Source organism: Rhipicephalus microplus, chromosome 6 (genome assembly GCF_043290135.1).
Source record: "Rhipicephalus microplus isolate Deutch F79 chromosome 6, USDA_Rmic, whole genome shotgun sequence".
NCBI lineage: Eukaryota > Metazoa > Arthropoda > Arachnida > Ixodida > Ixodidae > Rhipicephalus > Rhipicephalus microplus.
The window spans coordinates 41533975-41555993 of NC_134705.1; the positions used below are offsets into that span (position 1 = coordinate 41533975).

Consider the following 22019-nt stretch of genomic DNA (forward strand, 5'->3'; position numbering starts at 1 on the left):
TGATATGATAAGATTGAGGCGGAAGGAAACGGCACCCATAGGTGCGCCCATGTTGACTTTCCCTACCGTGGCCATCTTTTTGCCATGGCATTTTGCAGCACTGCTGAACATTTGCGTCATATGATCTGCTCAGGTGTCCGCATAGCTTCTGCTTCGCTTTTACTGGCGCGCATGCAGACACTATGGTGACGCCAAGCAGACGACGCGAAGCAGTTTTTGAGCAGTGCTGCAAAAGGCCACGGCAGAAAGACCGCCGTGGTAAGGACACGTTCACAGCGTTGTGTTGCAATCTACGTTTGAATGAGCAAACCAGTTGTGGAAGATTGTCCATACATTTAAGACTATGTTATGCTTTAATAAGTGCAAAAAAACATACACCAAATATTACGGAACCAGTGCACATTTATAAAAGGGAAAGAAGACAACCACCTGTTTGTAGCACGAAGCCCCAAGGGAATCCTTCCTTCAGCCACCTTGCAAACTCATTTGTGTCGAAGTGCTTCTAGTTGTTGAGAAGTTCGCTTTCATGCTGTCAATTGCTAGCTTCCTGCTTAGATCTAAGCATACTACGTGGTAGAAAACATGGATGAGAAAAAGACAAGAACAAGTGCAGTATACTTAGATTATGTATCACCAACTGGCCCAATTGTCCACATTAATTAGCTGTATTCCTGGTTAGCTCAATTGGTAGAGCAACCGCCCCAGAAAGGTGTTGGTCCCTGGTTCGAACCCTGGACCAGGATGATTTTTTCGGTAACTAAGAAGCTTTTCTTTCTGAGGAATCCATACCGATTTCCTTGTGGCTTTGCGCTACAAACAGGTGGTTGTCTTCTTTCCCTTTCTTAATACTTCAGCCACCACGTGAGTTTTCGCATAAGTACACATTTATTTGAGGCAGAACTCGATCTATCCTGATGTAGGCAGCTTGACTGCTGAAAGATGAGCTTTTATTAAGTGTGCACATCCTTTTTTCCTACTCTGAAACATCATCGTTAAATACCTCTTCTTCATGTTGGTTCGCACGCACCGTTTCAATGTCGTCTTTGCTCTCGTCACCATTTTCTTGTCATGACAAATCGTATGGATCTTATCAGTCGTCAGCTAAGCTCACGTGCATGTTTCGTCGCACTGTGCATAGTGTTCGGGCGTTAGCGAATCATGCATGTGTAATCATGGGCGACTTCATCCCACAGGTCACTTGTGTCGCATTTTTCGATGTTGTAGCATTACTTTCGTGCTGCTTCCAGAGCCCATCTTGATTGTTCAACCACCAATGAAAGAGCTAAAAAAAAGTACGCAGGCAAAGCTGCCCTACGAAAACAAAGGCAACAGTGCAAAGCTTGACACGCAAAACAAGTGCCAGGTGATGATGATGGTGATAGGGCTGTCGCACATTTGAATAGGGCGGGCGCATGGAGAAGTACTGAGCGTTCTGATGATGATGATGGAAGGTACGAAACTGGGAATTATTTTTACAGCTGCGAGTAACTTTTTGAAACCGCTACTCGATATTTTGAAGTGTTGTGGAGGTATGAGGGAGATGAAATTCAAGATGATATTCTGAAACATTCATTTTCAGAAATTCATAGTAGGGAAATATGTTTACATTGAACCAATGAACATTTAGAGGGGGATTTTTGAAAAAGTTGTTAACCTGAGGTTCGCTATAATGAGATTTGACTGTATTTCTATGCAACTATGATTGGGAAATGTGAAAAATTTATGATGAAGAAGGTTGAAATAAATCAAGGTTTTTTTATATTGCCACACACGTGCTCCTTTCTATCTTCATGTTGACTCCATCACAATGTAATTGCTGCTTTGCGCAAAGCATGTCCGATTGACTGGGAACTATCTAGGTAATCCTAGAACCTTGCGATGTAATAAATGCACAACATGAACACTTGAGTCCACTCTGGAATTTATGCGGGGGCTAGCAATAACACTGAAATCTAATACTAAAATAAAATAAAATAAAAGCCGACGCGCTCTATCACTTGTTAGTTTAGTGGCGGCCGACGCTCTGTTCGCCACTATCAGTGTAGGTCTAGGGTGCATTGCTCACTGTCAGTTTAGCTTTGTTTCCGAGCCACAAGTTTGGCCAAATAGAGTTACATATTTCCGAGTTCTGCTGGAGTCTTCTGTATCGTCACGACCATATGACCATACAAAATGATTGTATCTAGTTTTGAATTCTTATGCCAAGATAGAAATATAATGCTTTATGCTGTTTGAAATTTTCAGAAGCAGGCTCATCTCGGTGGTGTAAGTTCTCCATACCACTTTAGATTTCATTATCGCAAGATTTATGACCTTGCAAGAAAATGTCCATGCAGAAGCAGGATGATCTGGCTTTTAAACTCCCACTACAGTTGGCTCATTTATTTGCTGAAATGTTACTGTGCAGCATGAAGTACTGATCTGATGTTAAATTTGAACTGAATCAGCATTTCTCTGCAATGTTTAACGTCGCACTTGTCATATTAGCTTTGCTCATATATCGTGCAATCATTGGATAGCTCTGGTTGTAGGAATTCCTGGTGTGCTTGTGTGTACAGACTTCTGTGCACTTGCACCATAATCCAAGTCTTCTCATTGTTCGGATGCAGGGGTGAGTCCCGCTGTTGGCACTTGACGGCGCACGGCACAGTGACAACCACACAGTTGGCCAACATCCTGGTGCGTGAGGCTAGGGCAGTGGTTGAGGGATCCCTGGGTGTGGCTGTGGCTTGGGCCAACAAGGCCAATGCAGCTGCCGGATCGGCTGCATCGAAGAACAGCCACACAGACAATGGGGATACTGAGAATCTTCAAGAAAGAGAAACACAAAACAGCCACGGAGGCACTCACACCATCAATTCGTTGAGTAATGGGCTACGGCAAGATGCCTCAGGAAATGATGTCAGTACGTCGGCAAAGAATTCTGTCTCACCATTACGCCAACTTTCACCACCAGCTAGGGAAGCTTTCATATCTCAACGAGTTTCGCGCATTAGAAAAAGTGACAGTGATTCACCCATTGTATTTTCTTCACCAAAACAAGCAGTTGCTTTCGAGTCTGAACATAAAACGCACGATGATGCTTCCGAGACGCAGTCTTTGATCCCATGGTCGTCACTGCAACCGGGTGGAACCATTGCTCATCTTGAATTGGAAGTGCACGATTCGGAAGACGAAGAGCGCCTCACATTGGACGGGCTTTTTGGTAGTTTACCTGTCGCGTCGCAGAGATCGCCACTGGAAGCGAGGCATGCCTGTGTGGACTCACCACAGTCGGCTAAGTCATTCATCGAGTCAAACCTGGACGACGCCATTTTGTTGTGGGAGAATAACAGCTCTCCGCTGTCTTTACCAACAACGGAGCGTGTCAGCAAGGAGGCACAGTCACCTCCGGCTATGACGCAGCCCAATGTGGCTCCATCACCGAAGGATGACGACATTTATATGCTGGGTGAAAGTCTTATTGTCAACACACAGATGCTGAATGTAGAAAAAGAAATTGTACCGACACCACCTAAAAACAGCCCACCTCGTAAAGCAAGAGTCCGATCCCCAAAAGTTCAATTGTCTGGCAAGAAGAGTAGCGCTCAGAAAACAAGTCGTACCACCCGCAGAACATCGCCACTCACCACCTCCCCCAACAACAGAGTGTTGCGATCGCAGACTTGGAGGTCTCGCCAGAATGAGGAAAACGTTCGGCCGTCTGCACACCATCAGGGTGCTTCATTGATGGCCGAGTCGTTTGGCATAGGAAGCAGTTTTTTTCAAGCCACGGTTCCTAGGACTTCTAAGCTCAAGAGTCCACCATTAACTCTGCAGAAAAGCATGCGAGGTAACACGTCACCATACAAGTGCACAAGCCAGACCGTGGGTTCTTCTCCCAGGAGAGAATCTTACAGGTTTAGTGGCAGCTTTGTTCTTGACAGCCAGACTGTCAAAGCTATGGATGGAGTCACGCTCTCCGATGACATTGCCGAGAATGCCGCAGATGATGCACAATGTTTCGAAATTTCCAGTGGCATGTTGGACGACGACCAACCAAGCCCCGCCCGTCAAAAACCACTGACGACAAACACCACTACTGTCGAGATTTCTGCGGGCGTCTGCTCCCTCGGAAGCTCCGCACTGTCAGAACTTTTCAGTTCTCCAGGTAACGCTGTTGTCAAGTCGAACAGCAACAGCTCCGACAGTGAACGAAGCGAACACTCCTCGAAGTCTTCCAAAGGTCACAAGAGGAGTGCTTCCGAGGGCGAGCTGTTCTCTTCGACCGACGACAGCAGTGACCATTCGCTGAACTCACTGGCCGACCGAGTGAGGGAAGAGTTCAGCTGGAAGCGCGTCGAGTCTGTGCGGGACTTCTTGTGCCAGTGGGAGAAGCAAAAAGAGTTTGCGATGGCCCTCACTGTCAGGAGCCGTGTGGAAGTGCGGCCATCGATTGGGCCGACCAAGAGTGCGAGGCTTGTTTTCAAGTCCTGTGAGAACCCCTTTGCCTGTGACAACAAGTGTGTGACGGGTGTCGCCGTCTGTTGGGGGAAGTATGAGGCGCATTACCTGCCATTAGGTATGTACCCTTGCTTTACGTACTCTCAGATAGCTTCACACTGTCTGCAGTTTGCTCATTCATCTTTGAAGTTCTTACTTATTGCACAGCCCTATGTACTGGCTGCATTGCTCAATGTACTGACATTGTATTGCCCATTGTATTGGTAAATTAAGTAGGCTTGTGTGAGTAGGCAATTTTAGGTTCAAAGCGAATACGGATTTCGATCGAACAATTTTGCATCGAATTCGAATGTTATGTATATAGCATATTATTAAAGAAAAGGGCATATTTGTCATGACCAAACCAGTCTGTGCAATATTTAAAAAAAATTCAAACAAGTCCTGTGCAAATGCAGTTTTTTTTTTGTACCAAAGGAAGGGGAAACAACTTTCAATGGTAGCAGGATTTGGCTTTCGGTACAATTCAAGTGATAGCCTGTAAAATATGTCAAGCTTGTACTGTAAATATGTCAATTGCTGTACTAAGAGCATATAAGCCAGTTTAACAAGGTTGTAGCCCTGTGATGCCCACTGTATTATATTTGATACATTGAACGATACCTCAATAACGCTGTTAAAAGCTACTATAGGTGTAACAATAACCAGCTGTTGCAGATTTGACATGGTATAAAGAAGGTACAGTGACCTACATATTATACGATAAGAATTAATTCCAATTGGTTCTAATTAGGTTACGGCTCAAATAAAACTTCATATATATTTTTCTTAAAATGAACTGTGCAAGAAGAGTAAGAACAGTCAGCGTTTTCTTGCAATTTTTCTGAAGGTTTCTTTGCAATTTTTCTGAAGGCGTAACTGTCCGTGCCCATTACAGGGTTAAACTAAAAAAAAAAAAGAATCGATGTTAGGGTAGTGTTTTTATTTAACCTTGCAGTTGGTCTTTGCTGCAGTGCAAATTTCTTTTGGGTACATGTTTTCATGGCTTAGCAGCACTTTAATGCAGTGAGACCACTTTTACAGAGAGTGACATGTCAACTAATATATAGAGTGAATTCCTTTAAACGGAACGTGAAGGGGCAAGAAAACTTGTTTCATGAGAAGTTTTATTTAAGCAAACCCCACAGAATGAATGAAATATGACTTTATTTCAAAAGCACCAACTGTGGCTGACTGAACAAAAACATTTTGAAGTACACAATATTACTATAGTTGATTAGAAAGAAGAAGATTTCTGATATTATTGACTCAGAAAAAAGGAGGTGATAACAGTTTGCTTGGCCTTGTTCAAGCACTTTCTCACATAGTAGGAGTGTATTGCTGAAAGGCTGGGCAGGAACTCCGTGCGACCATCGTGTTCGAAGTAGCACTGCAACGAGCGGACAGCATCTCTTGCTGCATAGTCCGCCACTGAATTGGGCTCAGGATCACCCGCCATCTCATTACCACTTGAGCATGGGTCCTCATCTTGAACTTCAGCTATAAGTTCTTCAAGACTGTCCTCAAGTTCACGATGAAACAATGATAGCTACTTAGCACACGTAGACACGTGCAATCGCTGGATTGGCTTGGCTAGGCTAGGCTAGCCATAGAGAAATAAAAAAAAAAGGTTGGCTAGCTCTGGCGTTTGTTTCATGGTTGCTAGACTGCCGTGGCCACTTTCGCCGTTCATGGATTTTGCCCGTTTTCGTTTCATTTAACCGATGTAAGGTAAAAACAAATGTTCTGATTACCCAAAACCCTTTATCAACAAATATATAGGAGACCAACCAAATGTACCTAGATAGTTTTGTTTATGTGGCTCGTTTAACCGAGTTTCGTTTAATGGGAATCCACTGTACTTGGATAGGTGCTTTTACAGCTTAGCACCCTTCTACTGCAGTGAAACCACTTTTACAGGCTGTTACATGCACTCTCATTATCATCATCATCATCATCAGCCTGACTACACCCACTGCAGGGCAAAGGCCTTTCCCATGATCCGCCAATGAACCCGGTCTTGTGCTTTCCGTTGCCACATTATACCTGAGAACTTTCTAACCTCATCCGCCCACCTAACTTTCTGTCTCCCCTTTGTGCGTTTGCCTTCTCTGGGAATCCAGTCAGTTACCCTTATTGACCAGCGGTTATCCTGCCTATGTGCTACGTGCCCGGCCCATGTCCGTTTCATTCTTGATTTCAACTATATCCACAACTCATGCTTGTTCCCTGATCCACTCTGCTCTCTTCTTGTCGTTTAAGGTTACACCTATCATTTTCCTTTCCATCGCTCGCTGCGTCGCCCCAATTTAAGCTGAACCCGCTCTGTACGCGTCCAGGATTCTACTCCTTAAGCGAGTACCGGCAAGATGCAGCTATTATATACCTTCCTCTTGAGGGTTAGTGGCAGATTACCATTGATGATTTGAGAATGATTGCCGAAGGTGATCCACCCTATCCTTATTCGTCTAGTTATTTCACTCTCATGGTTCGGCTGTGCGGTTACTACCTGTCTTAAGTAGGCACATTCCATTACAATTTCCAGCGTCTTTCCACCTCTCGCAAAGTGTTGTTTTCTGCCGAGACTGTTACACATCACTTTAGTTTTGTGCATATTAATTTTCAGACTTACTTTTCTGCTTTTCGTCTCCAGTTCAGTATAATCATGAGCTGCAACTCGTCCCCTCAGTTGCTCATCGAAGCAATGTTATCAGCGAATCACAGGTTACTAAGATACTCTCCATTAACTCTTATCCCTAGCCCTTCCAAATCTAGGGTCCTGAAAACCTCCTGTGAACATGCGGCGAATAGCATTGGAGAGATTGTCTCCCTGCCTTACACCCTCCTTTACTGGGATTCTGTCACTTTCTTTATGGAGAACTATGATGGCTGTGGATCGATTTCTTCCACTATGTTTATGTAGGGTTTGTCGATTTCCTGATTCCGTAATGCCCGCATTGCTGGTGATGCTTCGACTGAATCAAATGCCTTCTCGTAATCCATGAAGGCTATGTATAGGGGTTGGTTGTATTATCCGCATTTTTCTATTACCTGATTGATAGTATGAATACGCTCTATTGTGGAGTAGCCTGTGCGAAATCCTGCTTGATCCTTTGGTTGATTGAAGTCTAATGTAGCCTTAATTCTGTTAGCCATTATTTTTGTAAATAGCTTGTAGAGAACGAACAGTAAACTGATTGGCCTGTAATTTTTGTAAGTCCTTGGCGTCTCCTTTCTTATGGATTAAGATGATGTTGTCTTTCTTTCAAGATTCTGCTACCTCTCCCATCAAGAGACACTTCGTATATAAGGTGGCCAACTTTTCTGACACAATTTCTTTGCCATATTTCAGGAGGTCCATTGTTACCTTATCCTCACCAGTGGATTTGCCTCTTTGCATTCCTTCTAGGGCTTTCCTTACTTCCCCTGTCGTTACTGGTTGGATGTCGAATTCCTCTGGACGATTATTATTTCTCACGATATCATCCTGGTTGTTGTGGATTCTGTACAGCTCTCCGTAGAACTCCTCCGCCACCTTGACTATTCTATTCATATTAGTTATGACATTGCCTTCTTTGTTCCTTAATGCATACATCTGATCTTTGCCTGTGCACAAGTTTGCCTTCGCAGCTCTTAGGCTTCTGCCACTTTCAGCCTGCTCAATTCTCTCCATGTCATACCTTCTGATGTCGGCTACCTTGCACCTATCGATTAACTTTGAAAGCTCCACTAGCCCTATTGTTTCGGTTGCATTTGATGCTTTCATGGTTTGTCATCTCTTAATAAAATTTTTTGTCTCCCGAGATAGTTTGCCAGTGACTGTACCTCCGACTTCCATTGCACACTCTTTGATGATAGTACTAAGGTTATCGTTCATTGGGTCACCGCTAACTTCGGTTACCTCGTTTAGAGCCTTGAATCTATTCTGAGGAGAAACGTTGAATTCCTGTAATTTCGCTCTCACCGCTAGTTTATTAACTGGCTTCTTGTGTATCAGTTTCTGTCTTTGCTTTTTAAAATCTAGGTGAATAGAAGCTCTTATCATTCTATGGTCACTGCATCAGATCTTATGAACTACTTCTACGTCCTGTACAATGCCTGGGTGTGCACACAGAACAAAGTCTATTTCATATTTAGTTTTGCCACTAGGATTTCGCCGCGTCCATTTACGTTGAACTCGTGTTCTGAAGAAGGTATTCAAGATCCATAAAGAATATAGTTCTGTGTACTCTACTTATAACTCCCCTCTGGCATTTCTAGAGCCGATGTCATATTCCCCCTGTGCATGGTCTCTGGCCTGTTTCTTGCCTACTTTGGCATGAAAGTCGCCAATGAGAATAGTATACTGTGACTTTACTTTGATAATGGCTGACTCTATGTTTTCCTAGAAGCGTTCAGCCAAATGATTATCATGGCTTGATGTACGCTTGTAGGCTTGTACCACTTTCATCTTTTACCTGTTGTTAAACTTAACTATGATACTTGCTACCCCCTCACTGATGCTATATTATTACTTCATGTTGCCAGCGATATTCTTGTGTATAAGAAATCCTACCCCTAGTTTGTTTCCGTCAACTAATCCACGGTAGCATAGAGCCTGTTTGTTCTTCAGCACTGTATAAGCCTCACATGACCTCCTAGCTTGGCTGAACCCCATCACATCCCATTTAACACCTTCTAATTCCTCGAATGGCACAGCTAGACTAGCTTCACTAGATAGCGTTCTAGTGTTGAGGGTAGCCAAGTTCAGGTTCCAATGGCAGCCTGTCCTGACCCAGGGATTCTTGCCACCCTCCGTGTCGCAGGTCTGATTGCTGCCTTGGACACTTGCTTTGCAGCCACTGGGGACTGAAGGACAAGGGTTAATTGCTGTATTCATGTAAGGTTGTGGCCAGGTACTGCACCAGGGTGGCCAATCCTGCTCTGGTGAGGGAGTGCATTACTGGCAGCTGGTAGACAGTGAGGCTGCACTCCAGACTTCTTTAGTTTTTTTTCTTTTTTAAAGATTCCTTCATCACAGGTCTCAAGTAAATTTACAATTGGGAATGGTCTGGTATGTGCATTCGAACCGTATTTCGTCATTGCATGCTAGGCTTGTGCTCTATTTCTAAGTAGGGGGTTCTGTTGCTCTTTCTTAGCACTGTAGAATACCACCTGACCGCCTGTCAGCTCTCAACGTCACCTGACTCATAGCTCACCCGGCCTTCTTTTCTTAAATGTATGAAATTTTATTAAAACAACAACAAATAAAACATGGCGCAGTTTCGAACCTCTGATCTTGCGAGCTTTGGCCAGCTTAGTGCCCTAAATGACCCTCGTTCTCCCGCGTTTATTCTCCCCTAACTTCTTTCTGTCTTGCTAAATTTTGACATTGCTGGCTTCAAAGTGTCTGCTATGTCGAACTTTTGCTGATTTTGAGTGGTCGCACTTCTACTTTGGCATTTCTTGTGAACAGACGGGTCGTACGCACCTGTTTTTCGAACTAATTGGCATCTTCTATGTGATTGTTACGGTGAGCGTAAATGTTACGGGTGGTTGGAGTGCATGAAAACTAAATGCAAGAAGTTTCTAAGTGCTAAAGAATAGACAGGTGCTGCCTTTAAGGCTGTATCACATACTGTTCGCATTTTGGAGTAGTAATAAAACTCTGGTAAATAGATATAGAAGTAGACAGCGGCCCTCAGTCGGGAGTCAGATGTACATATTAGTAATTAAATCTATGGTTAGCCTAATAGGGCAAGGTTTTGTTTGGCGTTGCATATGGCTGTTGCCAGATTTAGGGGTCAGTGTTGCCGGACTGCCACCAGATTTGGTGGATAAATTTGCCCCTGTAGCTGTGGCTTCTTCTTGAGGGCTTTGTGTCGTCCGCGGTGCATTTCGCGTGTGCGACGTTGGCTGTTTTTATTAACAGAAAGAACGTAAAATGCCCGTTGAAAAAATCGGGGTGCACTCCCTTGCTGTGTGTGCAGCTGTGAAATTAAGAGGTTGGACTCGATCGTGTCTCACAACTAGCGAATTAATGCGGGATGACGCATACGAGTACATGCTCAAGGGGAACTGAATTTGTGCGCCACGTTTCAGTATGCATCAGACTCGTGTCGCCTAAGCATGGTTTATCTTCGCAGCTGTGCATGCCTAGTCGACTGTGAACTGCAACGCGTGTTCTGATAGAACAGAATAGAGCTGCAGTAGGCAGTGCATTTCATAATGTTTAGAATCATGTGTATATATATATATATATATATATATATATATATATATATATATATATATTGTGGGAATTGAGGCTAGCCCGCTGCCTTTGCGCGGGCTTTGCCGCCTTTTCTGCCGTTCTCATGTCCCGACATGTCTGCCCTCCTTTGCTGTCTGCCGTGGTGGGAGAGCGGAGTGACGTTTAACTCCCTCACCCGGAAGCGGATGTTGACTGTGGCGCCCCGCGCGGGGACCCCCGAGAGGTTTTCGGGCGCTGCGTCGGGAGCGGTCAGATACTCTCCGGGACAGCAAACGGTAAGCCGTGCTATCTTTTCCGTCCGTCGACTCCCGTCAGTCGGGGGCTCGTCGGACTTCGCTGACGGCGCCTCGCGCCCAAGGCGAACGCTCACCTTTTGTTGCCCCGCTGCGTACGCACGGCCGAAGGGCGGTACGGTGTCCTAGTGCGTGGCCTCGCTACGCCGACCCGTCTCCCTTCGAAGCCAACGCGAGCGCCTTTTGCCCTCGCTCGAGCAACCGGGCCTTTGTTCCAGTGTCTCGGTGGATCACCTTTACCCCAGAGACGTGCTCGTGGCACCCTGTGTAGTACTTTGTGCCCGTGGCGTGGATAAGCCTACTTGCTTTCCCGCCGCGCCTTTTTGCAACGGGCTGTACTGCGTTTTGGTGTTGCCACAATAAAGTGTTGCGACTTGAGCAGTATCGTGTTCTCGCCACGGCGACGGTTAACGCGTGCCCTGCGGCTCGCTAAGACCGGACCCACGCTGGTGGCCGTACTCCTTCGGGATACGTGTACACCACAATATATATATATGTGAGCGGTCACAACGCAGTTTATTTTGACGTTTCGGCCTAGAGTCTGGCCTTCATCAGGATTGAAGGTACAATTTGTTGGTGCTCAGCTTTATACAAATTCAAATCGGAGGGGGGAGAGAGAAAGAGGGGAAAAAACGGAAAAAAGAAAAAAAAGAAAAATTCCTCCTCGGTTACTCTTTATGTCTCTTCATTGTATACAAATATTCCTCACGATGACGGCATAGCTGCATTACAAAACATGTACACAAAACTTAGACAATCTAACAACCCAGATTTCTCTGCTATCGCAACTTTGACGAGGATGGTCCTCGAATTAAATTCATTCAAGTTTAACCAAGAGTATTTTCGACAAATCAGTGGGACTGCTATGGGCACCAAAATGGCACCCAATTATGCCAACATATTTATGGGAAAGCTAGAATCGGAATTTCTTGCACAAAGTTCCTTGAAACCACTGTTATACAGAAGATACGTCTTTCTTATTTGGACACACAGCGAGAACAAACTTCTCAGCTTTATCGACACTTACAACGCTGTACATCCGAACATACACTTCACACACACATACTCGCAAGTAACCGTAAATTTTTTTGATGTAACCATAACGATAGAAGAGGGCAAGCTCTCTACAACCCTATATCGCAAACCAACGGATCGACAACAATACCTCCATTACCAAAGCGATCACCTGCGCCACTGTAAAAACAGTATTCCATACAGCCAGGCTCACCGGTTTAAGCAAATCTGCTCAAGAGACGCTGATTTTGACACGAGCTCACAGAGGCTAAAACTTATGCTCGAGAAACAAAAATACCTCCCACATGTAATTGATGACGCTGTTAAAGAAGCGAGAAAACTGAAGCGTGATGACTTACTTATGAAGCGACCACCGCAAGAAGACCCACAACAAACAAACCTCTGTTTGACTTACAGCACAAACTTCCCCAATGTAAACAAAATCCTTAAAGACATTACAACATTCTGGAACAAAGCGAACGTCTGAAACGCGCATTCCCATCTGCTCCAGACGTCGTTTACCGACGACCACGCAACCTCAAAGACACACTTGTCCACTCTCGAATCAATACCTCACCCCCCAATAATTCATGCCGACCTTGTTTAAAGTCACGATTTCTTGTATGTAAGGCGATGCGAAAAACACACACAGCAACGAGCATACAATCCAAGTTTTCGATTAACATACGAGGAAACCTAACATGCGATTCCTCTAATGTGATATACCTACTCGAATGCAACGTGTGTAGTATGCAGTACATCGGACAAACAGAAACACCATTTAGGATTTGCTTCAATAATCACAAAGCCCGTGGGAAATCAGCCACAAATCTACTTCTATCAAAACATCTTAATCTTCCTGACGATGCATTCGAGAAACTATCAGTAACGCTCTTAGAGACGGGATTTGAATCAAACCAAGAACGTGAACAACGAGAGTCATACCTTATCCACCAATTTAACACCCTCGATAGAGGAATAAATGAGAATTCTTGTACACTTGTAGCAATTAAAGCATTTGAAAACAATAATGGCAATAATGAAAATAGTAACTGAGTTCACGGCACTGCAGCTGCGAAGGGCACTGGACAACTCAAAACAATTCCAAGTGTAACTACTCTTCCTAAGTGTAGCTGTCGTCTGTTTTCTGTTTTTACTTTAATACCCAATCAATTGTGCCAAACATGACATGCCCAACATCAACCCTGTGCACAGTCGAGAGGCCCCTACTGCACACGTAATCCAGAAGCGGGCAAGGAATTCGCATTGCGCCCGCTTACCAGCCTCTGCCGCAATACGCGGCACCCCTCTTTCTACGACGAAATGTCGACGGGGCGCTGAGTAGTTAAAGGCTTAAGCTTCTAAGGCTGGGAAGATGGTCGCGGTGCGAGTGAGTTGAGCGAACCATGCACTTCGGGCGCTGGTAGCTGCATTGGGCTTTGCTGGGGTGCAGGCGTCCTAGCAGCAACCTGAGCATACGTTGGCATGGCCACAGGATATGAGCTCGGGACAGGTGTGACAGTCATCGAGGCCAGGCTCTGGTGGGGCGTCGGTGTCGTTGCAGCAACGTGTGCATAACTGGGCATGGGATGTGAACTCGGAGCTGGTGTACTAGTCATCAAGGCCAGTTCCTCCCTCACGACGTCGCGCAAACTAGTGGCGGGTGGCGTCGTTCGGATATCGAGGTGGCGAGGTGAAGCCTGTGCGTGAAGTTCCTCGCGGATGATAGAGCGGATCAGTGCACGCAGCTCTGTTGTATCGTGACTTGAGCTCAGATCAGACATATCAGGTTGTACCCGAGTGGTCTGAAGCTCCTCAAGGCGCTGACAGGTAGCGACAACATCGGCTACGGTTTGAGGATTTTGCACCACAAGCGCACTAAAAGCGACAGTCGCAATTCCTTTTAGCAGGTGGCGCACACGGTCGTTTTCCGCCATATTGTTGTCGATGCGGCGGCAAAGGGCGAGAACATCTTCGATGTAAGAAGTGTAAGACTCGCCAGGGCGTTGAACACGTGCACCAAGCCTCTTTTTGGCGATATCCGAGCGCACTGACGGGTTGGCGAAAATCTGGCGGAGCTGACGTGTAAAGGCGGGCCATGTCGGAAAATCTGTGGCGTGGTTGAAAAACCACGTTTTTGCGACGCCGCTCAGGTAGAATGCAACGTGGGTGAGTTTCGCAGGCTCATCCCAGTTGTTGATAACACTCACGCGGTCATACTCCTCTAGCCAGTCTTCAACGTCTTCACCTGGAAGCCCTGCGAACAGCGGAGGATCCTTTTGAGGGCTGGTGACCAGGTGAGAAGGGTTTCTTGCCGGTGGGAGCGGTGGCGAAGCTGGCACGCTGGACTGGGCTGCTTGCGACATTACCGGACCCAGGTCGTTTAAGCGGCAGCCTGAACGGAGCTCCAGGGATGTGTTCTAGAAGACGCTGGGGTGTCCGAGAACGCGAGAGGACCCAAGAACCAGGCAGCACTCTCCACCACTTGTAAGATGGCGTCGAGAACACTCGAGACTCTCCTTTTATTGACTCGAGTATGTGCCCCACAACCTAAACTTGACTGGTGATGATGAGTATTTACAGATGAAAAGATGGGACGCATAAATAATGCTCACAATATATATATATATATATATATATATATATATATATATATATATATTGTCGCGAGAGTAAACGATAGGCAGGAACTCGAAGTAGAGGACTGTTTACTCAGCCACAGCTGCCATTCACTTCTTCGCTCTCGTCTTCTGCTACCAACACAGCGCGTGGCATTACCCTCTCCCCAATGAAAAAAAAGAAGAAGAAGCATCGAATGAATGCCATGACTCCGAAAAACAACGAAAGGTAGTAAGAAATGTCTGTGTCCAATGAAAAAAAAAGGACGAGATGAAAAATAAAGAGGCAAGGAAGTAATGTGCAATTGTCTTGAAGGATATTGCCACATCACAAAGTTCTTGTCTTGCAGTCAACGAGAATAGTACGGCTTCATCCTGGAGACGTGAACCACATCCGAGGAGCGGGGTCTGCGAGAATGGTGTGACGTGTCTGCTGGGACAACTTCGTCGCTGAGGCGATGAAGAACTCAGTAGGGTCCGAAGTACCGACATAACAATTTTTCTGAGCGTCCACGTTTACGTATAGGAGTCCAAACCCAGACTAGGTCACCGGATTCGTATATTACTGCTCTGTGGTGGGTGTTGTACCGGCGAGCATCTTGATTTTGCCGCAATAAAATGCGTAAGCGCGCCAGCTGCCGGGCGTCTTCGGCACGCTGAACAAATATATCTGCGTCCGGGGTAATCGTGTCCGGCAGAGTTGGTTGCAGCATGGTGTCAAGCATTGTGGTGACGTCGCGGCCGTAAACCAGACGAAAAGGTGCAAAGCCGGTGGTTTCCTGCAAAGCCGTATTGTAGGCAAATGTTATATACGGGAGGATTTCATCCCAATTCTTCTGATCCTTGGCGACATACATCGAAAGCATATCTGCAATCGTTTTGTTAAGACGTTCGGTTAACCCGTTAGTCTGTGGGTGGTACGCAGTTGCTGTTCGGTGCGTCATGCCGCTCAGCAACAGGATCTGTCGGAGCAACTGTGCCGTAAAAGCAATACCACGATCTGTGATGACGACAGCGGGAGCACCGTGGCGGAAAACGATGTTCTTGATGAAAAAGTCAGCCACCTCAGAAGCAGTTGCTCGCTGGGCGGCTTGTGTTTCGCAGTATTTGGTCAAGTAATCATCGGTGGCAACCACAATCCAGCGGTTACCAGCCGTAAACTTCAAAAATGGGCCGAGTAAATTCATCCCGACCTTTTCAAAAGGTTCGTGAGGGGGTCGCAAAGGCTGAAGCACACCGGCTGGTTTCGTCGTTGGAGTTTTGCGGCGCTGACAGGCTGTGCATGTCTTGACGTACTGCCGGACGGTTTTCGTAAGTTTCCGCCAGTAGTGTTTGTCCTTGATCCGCGCCAGAGTACGCGCGAAGCCAAGATGCCCTGACGATGGCTCGTCGTGACTAGCACGCAAAGCATCATCGCGGGGAGCAGCAGGAACGACGAGGAGGTAAACAGTTTTCGTTGAATGAAAGTTTCGCCTTAGAGGATGCCTTGGCGTAAACAGAAAGATGACAAATCACGCGCGAACTGATGTGGGGTTGTGGGCAACGTTCCTCAAGGTATTCGATCAGTGGTTGCAATTCTAAGTCTTCACGTTGCTGCTCAGCCTCGTTTAATGATGCCAGAATAGCAAGGCAGCTGAAGTCTTCATCATTGTCTTCTTCAGCGACCTCGACGGGTGCACGGGAAAGACAGTCAGCGTCGGTGTGTTTCTGGTCAGACTTGTAAACCATCGTTATATCAAACTCTTGCAACCGAAGGCTCCATCTTGCGAGACGGCCCGAAGGATCTTTCAGATTCGCTAGCCAGCAGAGAGAGTGGTGGTCACTTACGACTCGGAAGGGGCGTCCGTACAAGTAGGGCCGGAATTTCGTTATGGCCCATACAACCGCCAGACATTCTTTTTCAGTCGTCGAGTAGTTCTTCTCCGCAGATGACAACGTGCGGCTAGCGTAGGCGATGACGCGTTCCACGCCATCTTGATATTGCACGAGAATAGCTTCGAGGCCAAGGTTGCTCGCGTCAGTGCGGACTTCTGTGTCTGCTTCGGTGTCGAAGTGACCTAGGATCGGTGGCATTTGTAGGCGTTGTTGAAGGTCGCGGAAAGCGCTGGATTGTTTGGGACCCCAGACGAAGGCGACGTCATCCTTGACGAGTTGTTGTGGAGGGTCGGCGACTTTCGAAAAGTTTGGCACGAAGCGGCGGTAATAAGCACAGTCCCAGAAAGCGGCGTACATCATGCTTTGTTTTCGGTATCGGGAACAAAGCAACTGCCATAGCCTTGTCAGGATCGGGGCGAACACCACTGCTGCTGACAATGTGGCCAAGAAATTTCAGTTCCTCATATCCAAAATGACACTTTTTCGGTTTCAGAGAGAGGCCGGCAGTGCGAATAGCCAGAAGAACCACCTCAAGCTGCTTAATGTACTGTTCGAAAGTCGTAGAAAAAACGACTACGTCGTCTAAATACACTAAACAAGAGTACCACTTCAAGCCACATAAAACTGTGTCCATCATTCGTTGGAACGTGGCTGGAGCGCAGCACAGGCCAAAAGGGAAAACTTTAAATTCATAGAGACCGTCCGGTGTAATAAACGCAGTTTTTTCTCGGTCCCGTTCATCTACTTCAATCTGCCAATAACCGCCACGGAGATCCATGGAAGGGAAGTAACGGGCGTGTCACAGGTGATCCAAGGAGTCATCAATACGAGGAAGAGGATATACGTCTTTTTTCGTTATCTTGTTCAGTTTGCGGTAGTCGACGCAGAATCGCAGTGAACCATCTTTCTTTTTAACCGGAACAACTGGTGACGCCCAAGGACTAGTCGATGGTTGAATTACGTCGTCGTCGAGCATTTGTTTCACTTGATGACGGATAGCATCTTGCTCCTTCTGCAACACGCGGTAAGCATGTTGGCGCACGGGTCGCACGTTGGTCTCAGTGATAATTCTGTGCTTCATTAGAGGAGTCTGTCGGACTTTCGAAGTAGTGGCAAAACAGTCACTAAATGATGAGAGGAGACTGAGGAACTTTGCCCTCTTAGGTTCTTCTAACTGGCGATTGACGTTGAGGCGACTAGTCACGTCAGTATCGCAGCTGTTCTCAGTCGAGATCGTCGTAATCAAAGGGAAAGCGTCCAAATCACCCAATGCCTCTAACTAAGCTATGGTTGTGCGTTTCGCAAAATGCCTGAGTTCGCCACCGAAGTTCGTAACTAAAACCGTAGTCTGGCCATTTTGGAGTTGAACGAGACTTAGAGCAATGGCCACGTCCCGATCAAGCAATAACGTCAGGTTACTTTCGGCGATGCCCGTAATCGACTGCTTTTGTGGACACTCAACAAGCACGAAGATACTACTGCGAGGTGGCAACGTGACGCAATCATCGACTACGCGTAAGGCCAGGCCACGATGTTTGTTCTCGATGTCGGAATCTGGAGAACCACAGTTAACAAAACTGACGAACAAATCGCGCAGAATAATTATCGCTCCATACTCTTGCAGAAAATCCATGCCCAAAATGACCGGCCGAGAACAATTGGGCAGTACAAGGAATGATGCTACAAAAGCCGATGCACAAATCTCAAGCCTGGCGGTGCACCTTCCTATAGGGGATACGAGGTGTCCTCCAGCGGTGATTAGTTGAGGGCCGTCCCACGTTGTCAGCACCTTATGTAGACGGGTGGCCAATGAAGCACTCATCACCGGGTAATCAGCTCCCGTGTCGACAAGCGCAGTCACCGGATAACAGTCGACGGAAACGGTAATGGCAGCGGACGTTCTGTTGGCGGTTTTACAAACGGGCTTTAACGGCACGCCGTAAGGCAGCGGCGGAGGGTATTTGTCGGTTCGCGTGACAGCGGCCTCACCTCCGGAGGTCGCCGTTTTCAGTTTCCCCGGCGTGGGCTTGTGCCACTGACACCAGGAGACCCAAAGGCGGGTCGGGCGCGGTGCGTTGATGTGGACGGACGGGGTGATGGTGACCGTGACTGTCGTCGCGGCGGGACAGGAGCGTGATGACTACCTTCCAAGTAATCCGCAATTTCTTGTGGGCGCTCACCATAGCGTGGACAACGCGCATCTGGGTGGAATCCACGTAGGCCTATTCGTCGGTAGTAACAGTCGCGGTACATATGTCCAACTTCGCCACAATGGTAGCACAAAGGACGATTGTCGGAGGCACGCCAGATGGTGGACTTCCGCGGGCCAGAACGAAAATCTGCCTGAGAAGGCAGGCGATGGGCTGGACTTGGAAAGCGTCTGGGGTCCCAGTAGGTTGATGAGCAAAATGTGTCGTCGACGGCGTAGAGGCACGTAGGGCATCCGCGTAGGAAAGCGTGGGAGGTTTGACTTGGGATGGTGGTGAGGAGTGAACGAACTGCCTGATTTCGTTACGAACGACGTCCATAAGAGCAGCGCTACTGGGAGGGGGCGCTGCATGAAACTTCCGAAGTTCTTCGCGTACAACTTGCCGTATGAGTTTTGTGAGGACCTCCCTGTTATCACCTCCTGGTACAAGCGAGCACGCAGCGGACATGGCCGTCTGACGCTCATACTGCGACACCCGCTGCCGAAGCATGCGCTCCATAATTGTGGCCTCACGTATGAACTCCGACACAGTCGTAGGAGGGTTGCGCACAAGGCCGCGAAAAGCTGCTCCTTCACGCCTCGCATTAGCAGGCGCACTTTCTTGTCTTCTGGCATGTGGGGGTCAGCCCGTCGAAACAATCGCGACATTTCTTCGACAAACATGGCGACGCTCTCGTTCGGCATTTGAAATCGCGAAGAAAGTGCCTGCTCCGCTCTTTCTTTCCATTCGGGGTTACTGAACGCCTCACGAAGCTGCCGATGGAATTCCTGCCAACTTGTGAATGAAGTTTCGTGGTTCTCATACCACACTCTTGCCGCGTCTAAGAGGGAGATATACACGTTCTTCAACTTACGGCGATTGTCCCAGTCATTCATGGCAGCGACCCGGTCGAAATGGTCAAGCCAGTCTTCGACATCCTCACTGGCATCACCATGGAATGGATTGGGTGTGCGAGGCGTGTTGATGACACAGGGTACGCTAGTGAGTGGGTCATGCTCGGTTTGGGTTGCGGATGTGGCAAACATTGTCCTCACGGAACTTGCCAAGGGGCCGTACTGTGGTGGTAGTCCTTGAAGGCGGCGGCTGCTTCGATAGATGTCAGCAGACCCTGTTGCACTGGTGGTGTTAGCTTCTGGTTCAGGACCAGTAGGCATAAGACGTTGCAGTACAGTACCCAGCACCTCCACCAGTCTGTCACGAGAGGAAACGATAGGCAGGAACTTGAAGTGAAGGACTGTTTACTCAGCCACAGCTGCCATTCACTTCTTCGCTCTCGTCTTCTGCCACCAACACAGCGTGGCAATATATATATATATATCAAGATTAAACATGCCAAAGGTGGATCATTCGTACGGTGGCTTGTCGAACAAGGGTGCATGGATTTTTGGCATGCTGTGCGTGTACTCAAAAGGAGCCGAGACTATTCAAGGTTGATAAAGGGATGCGATTACCCTCGGCTGCGTACCAGTGCATACCCAGCATTGTGGATGCCAATGGAAGGCTGCTAAACCTCGACTGGTACACCGTGAACTACATGTCATCATCATCATCAGCCTGACTACATACACTGCATGACAAAGGCCTCTCCCATGTTCCGCCAGTCAACTCGGTCCTGTGCTTGCTGCTGCCACTTCATACCCGCAAGCTTCTTTTCTCATCTGCCCACCTAACCTGTCTCCCCGTAATCTGCTTTCCTTCTGTGGGAATCCAGTTAGTTACCCTTGCTATGACTGGCAGAGCAAGGACATAGCCCTGCAAGAGAGAGTCATCAGTGAGCCCTGCTAACGCGGTTCACGTCCTGCAGCAACGCGAGAGGTGTCCGTGCGCACCACATCGAACGCGCATCGGCATCGCTGAGACGCGCAGTCGGCATCGGACAAGAAGCGGGTGCATGGACGAGGGTATAAAAAGCGCATTGCGTTTTCACGCAGTGCTCTCTCTCTGGCCTTTGTTATGGCCGGTCGTGTCTCATGGCATTACTCATGCAGAGGCGTGCCTGCTGACCTAGTTGCCAAGTTCTGTAAATATGTAAGTAAACCGTCTGTCCTTTGTGTGAGGAAGAAGCCTCGCAAGTGTTCCTCCATCCTCGGCGCCTGGGTAGACGGCCTGCAGCCCCGCTCCTTGGTCACATCGCCCTTAATGACCAGCGGTTATCCTGTTTACGCACTACATGCCCATGTACCTGGTACATGCCCATGTACCCATGTACCATGGACCTGGTACATGTACTTACTGTCAGCTTCATCGATCCTGTAACAGGGGCCAACACACAACATATCGAGAGTGAGTGAGCTGCCCCATAGGCGATGGCGGCTTGCCGGGCGTGGCCCCGTTTACAGGTACGCGCAAGTTCGGCCTTCGTTTAATTTTAATATATATACACGAGTCCAATATGGCGATATGATGCGGTCACAAATTTTATCGATCTGAGACATCATCACATGATTTTTTTTCGCATCATTCGTGTTGATGTCGCGGGTCGCCGGTGGTATTACCTAGAGTTACTATATATGCTACCTTTAGGTGGCAGAGTTGCGCCAAGGTACGCCATCTTGGGTTCAAATGTCTTGCGGGGAAGCCACTCACTTTTGCACTTTTGAATGCAATCGAACCAGTTAGGGAAGAAATTTTTTCATCATGTCGGACTCATTCGTTAACTGTGTGAGGGAGCCAGGTGTATTTGTATCGCCTTCAACTGAATCAAGCTGAACAGCAATCGAGAGTGCCCATGCGTCGCCCGTATTACTCACGGCTCTATATTGCGCTCGTATTACAATCGCGGCTCAAGACAGCTCATGTGAAACAACAGCCGATGTCAACCATGCTTTATTTGCCTGGAATCATCGTAGCGTTGGCTTCTCCGCAGTGCATTTGAACCACTTATGACCACGTGATGGCGCTCGGCGAATAGGGGTGCTGAAGTCCTGTAGGCGGAGTGAGCGGTGCTCGGAAAACAGTGGCGCGACTCCGCTACCTGAAGGTAGCATATACAATAACTCTAGTATTACCCTGTCTGATAAGGCAGCTAAAAATTTTGCTTTAATAAAAACAGGACTAACCAAAGTAATTTAATTGATAACAGTTTTCTCACGTATGTAGGTTCAGTCATGCCGGTAAAGCCCTACACCAGGGTTCTCCTGGAAAAGAAACTTTTCGGTTTTCTTTGGAGTCGTGCATCTGCGTGGTTGCCGCGCCCCGTGCTCAAGCTGCGCAGAGATGAAGGAGGACTTGGTATTCCTGACCTCTGCGTAGTGACCACGGCGCTACACGTCAGATGGACACAGGTAGTTCTCGATTA

At 47.4% G+C, this 22019-nt stretch overlaps 1 protein-coding gene across 1 annotated transcript in view; it reads left to right on the forward strand.

The window, feature by feature from the left end:
• LOC119168700 (DNA polymerase theta-like) overlaps window positions 1-22019 on the forward strand; it is a 323110-nt gene that overhangs the window by 172433 nt on the left and 128658 nt on the right. The window contains exon 16 of the mRNA XM_075867640.1: window positions 2610-4561. Within this exon, the coding sequence (XP_075723755.1) occupies window positions 2610-4561 (1952 nt within the window). The remainder of the gene's footprint in view (window positions 1-2609; window positions 4562-22019) is intronic.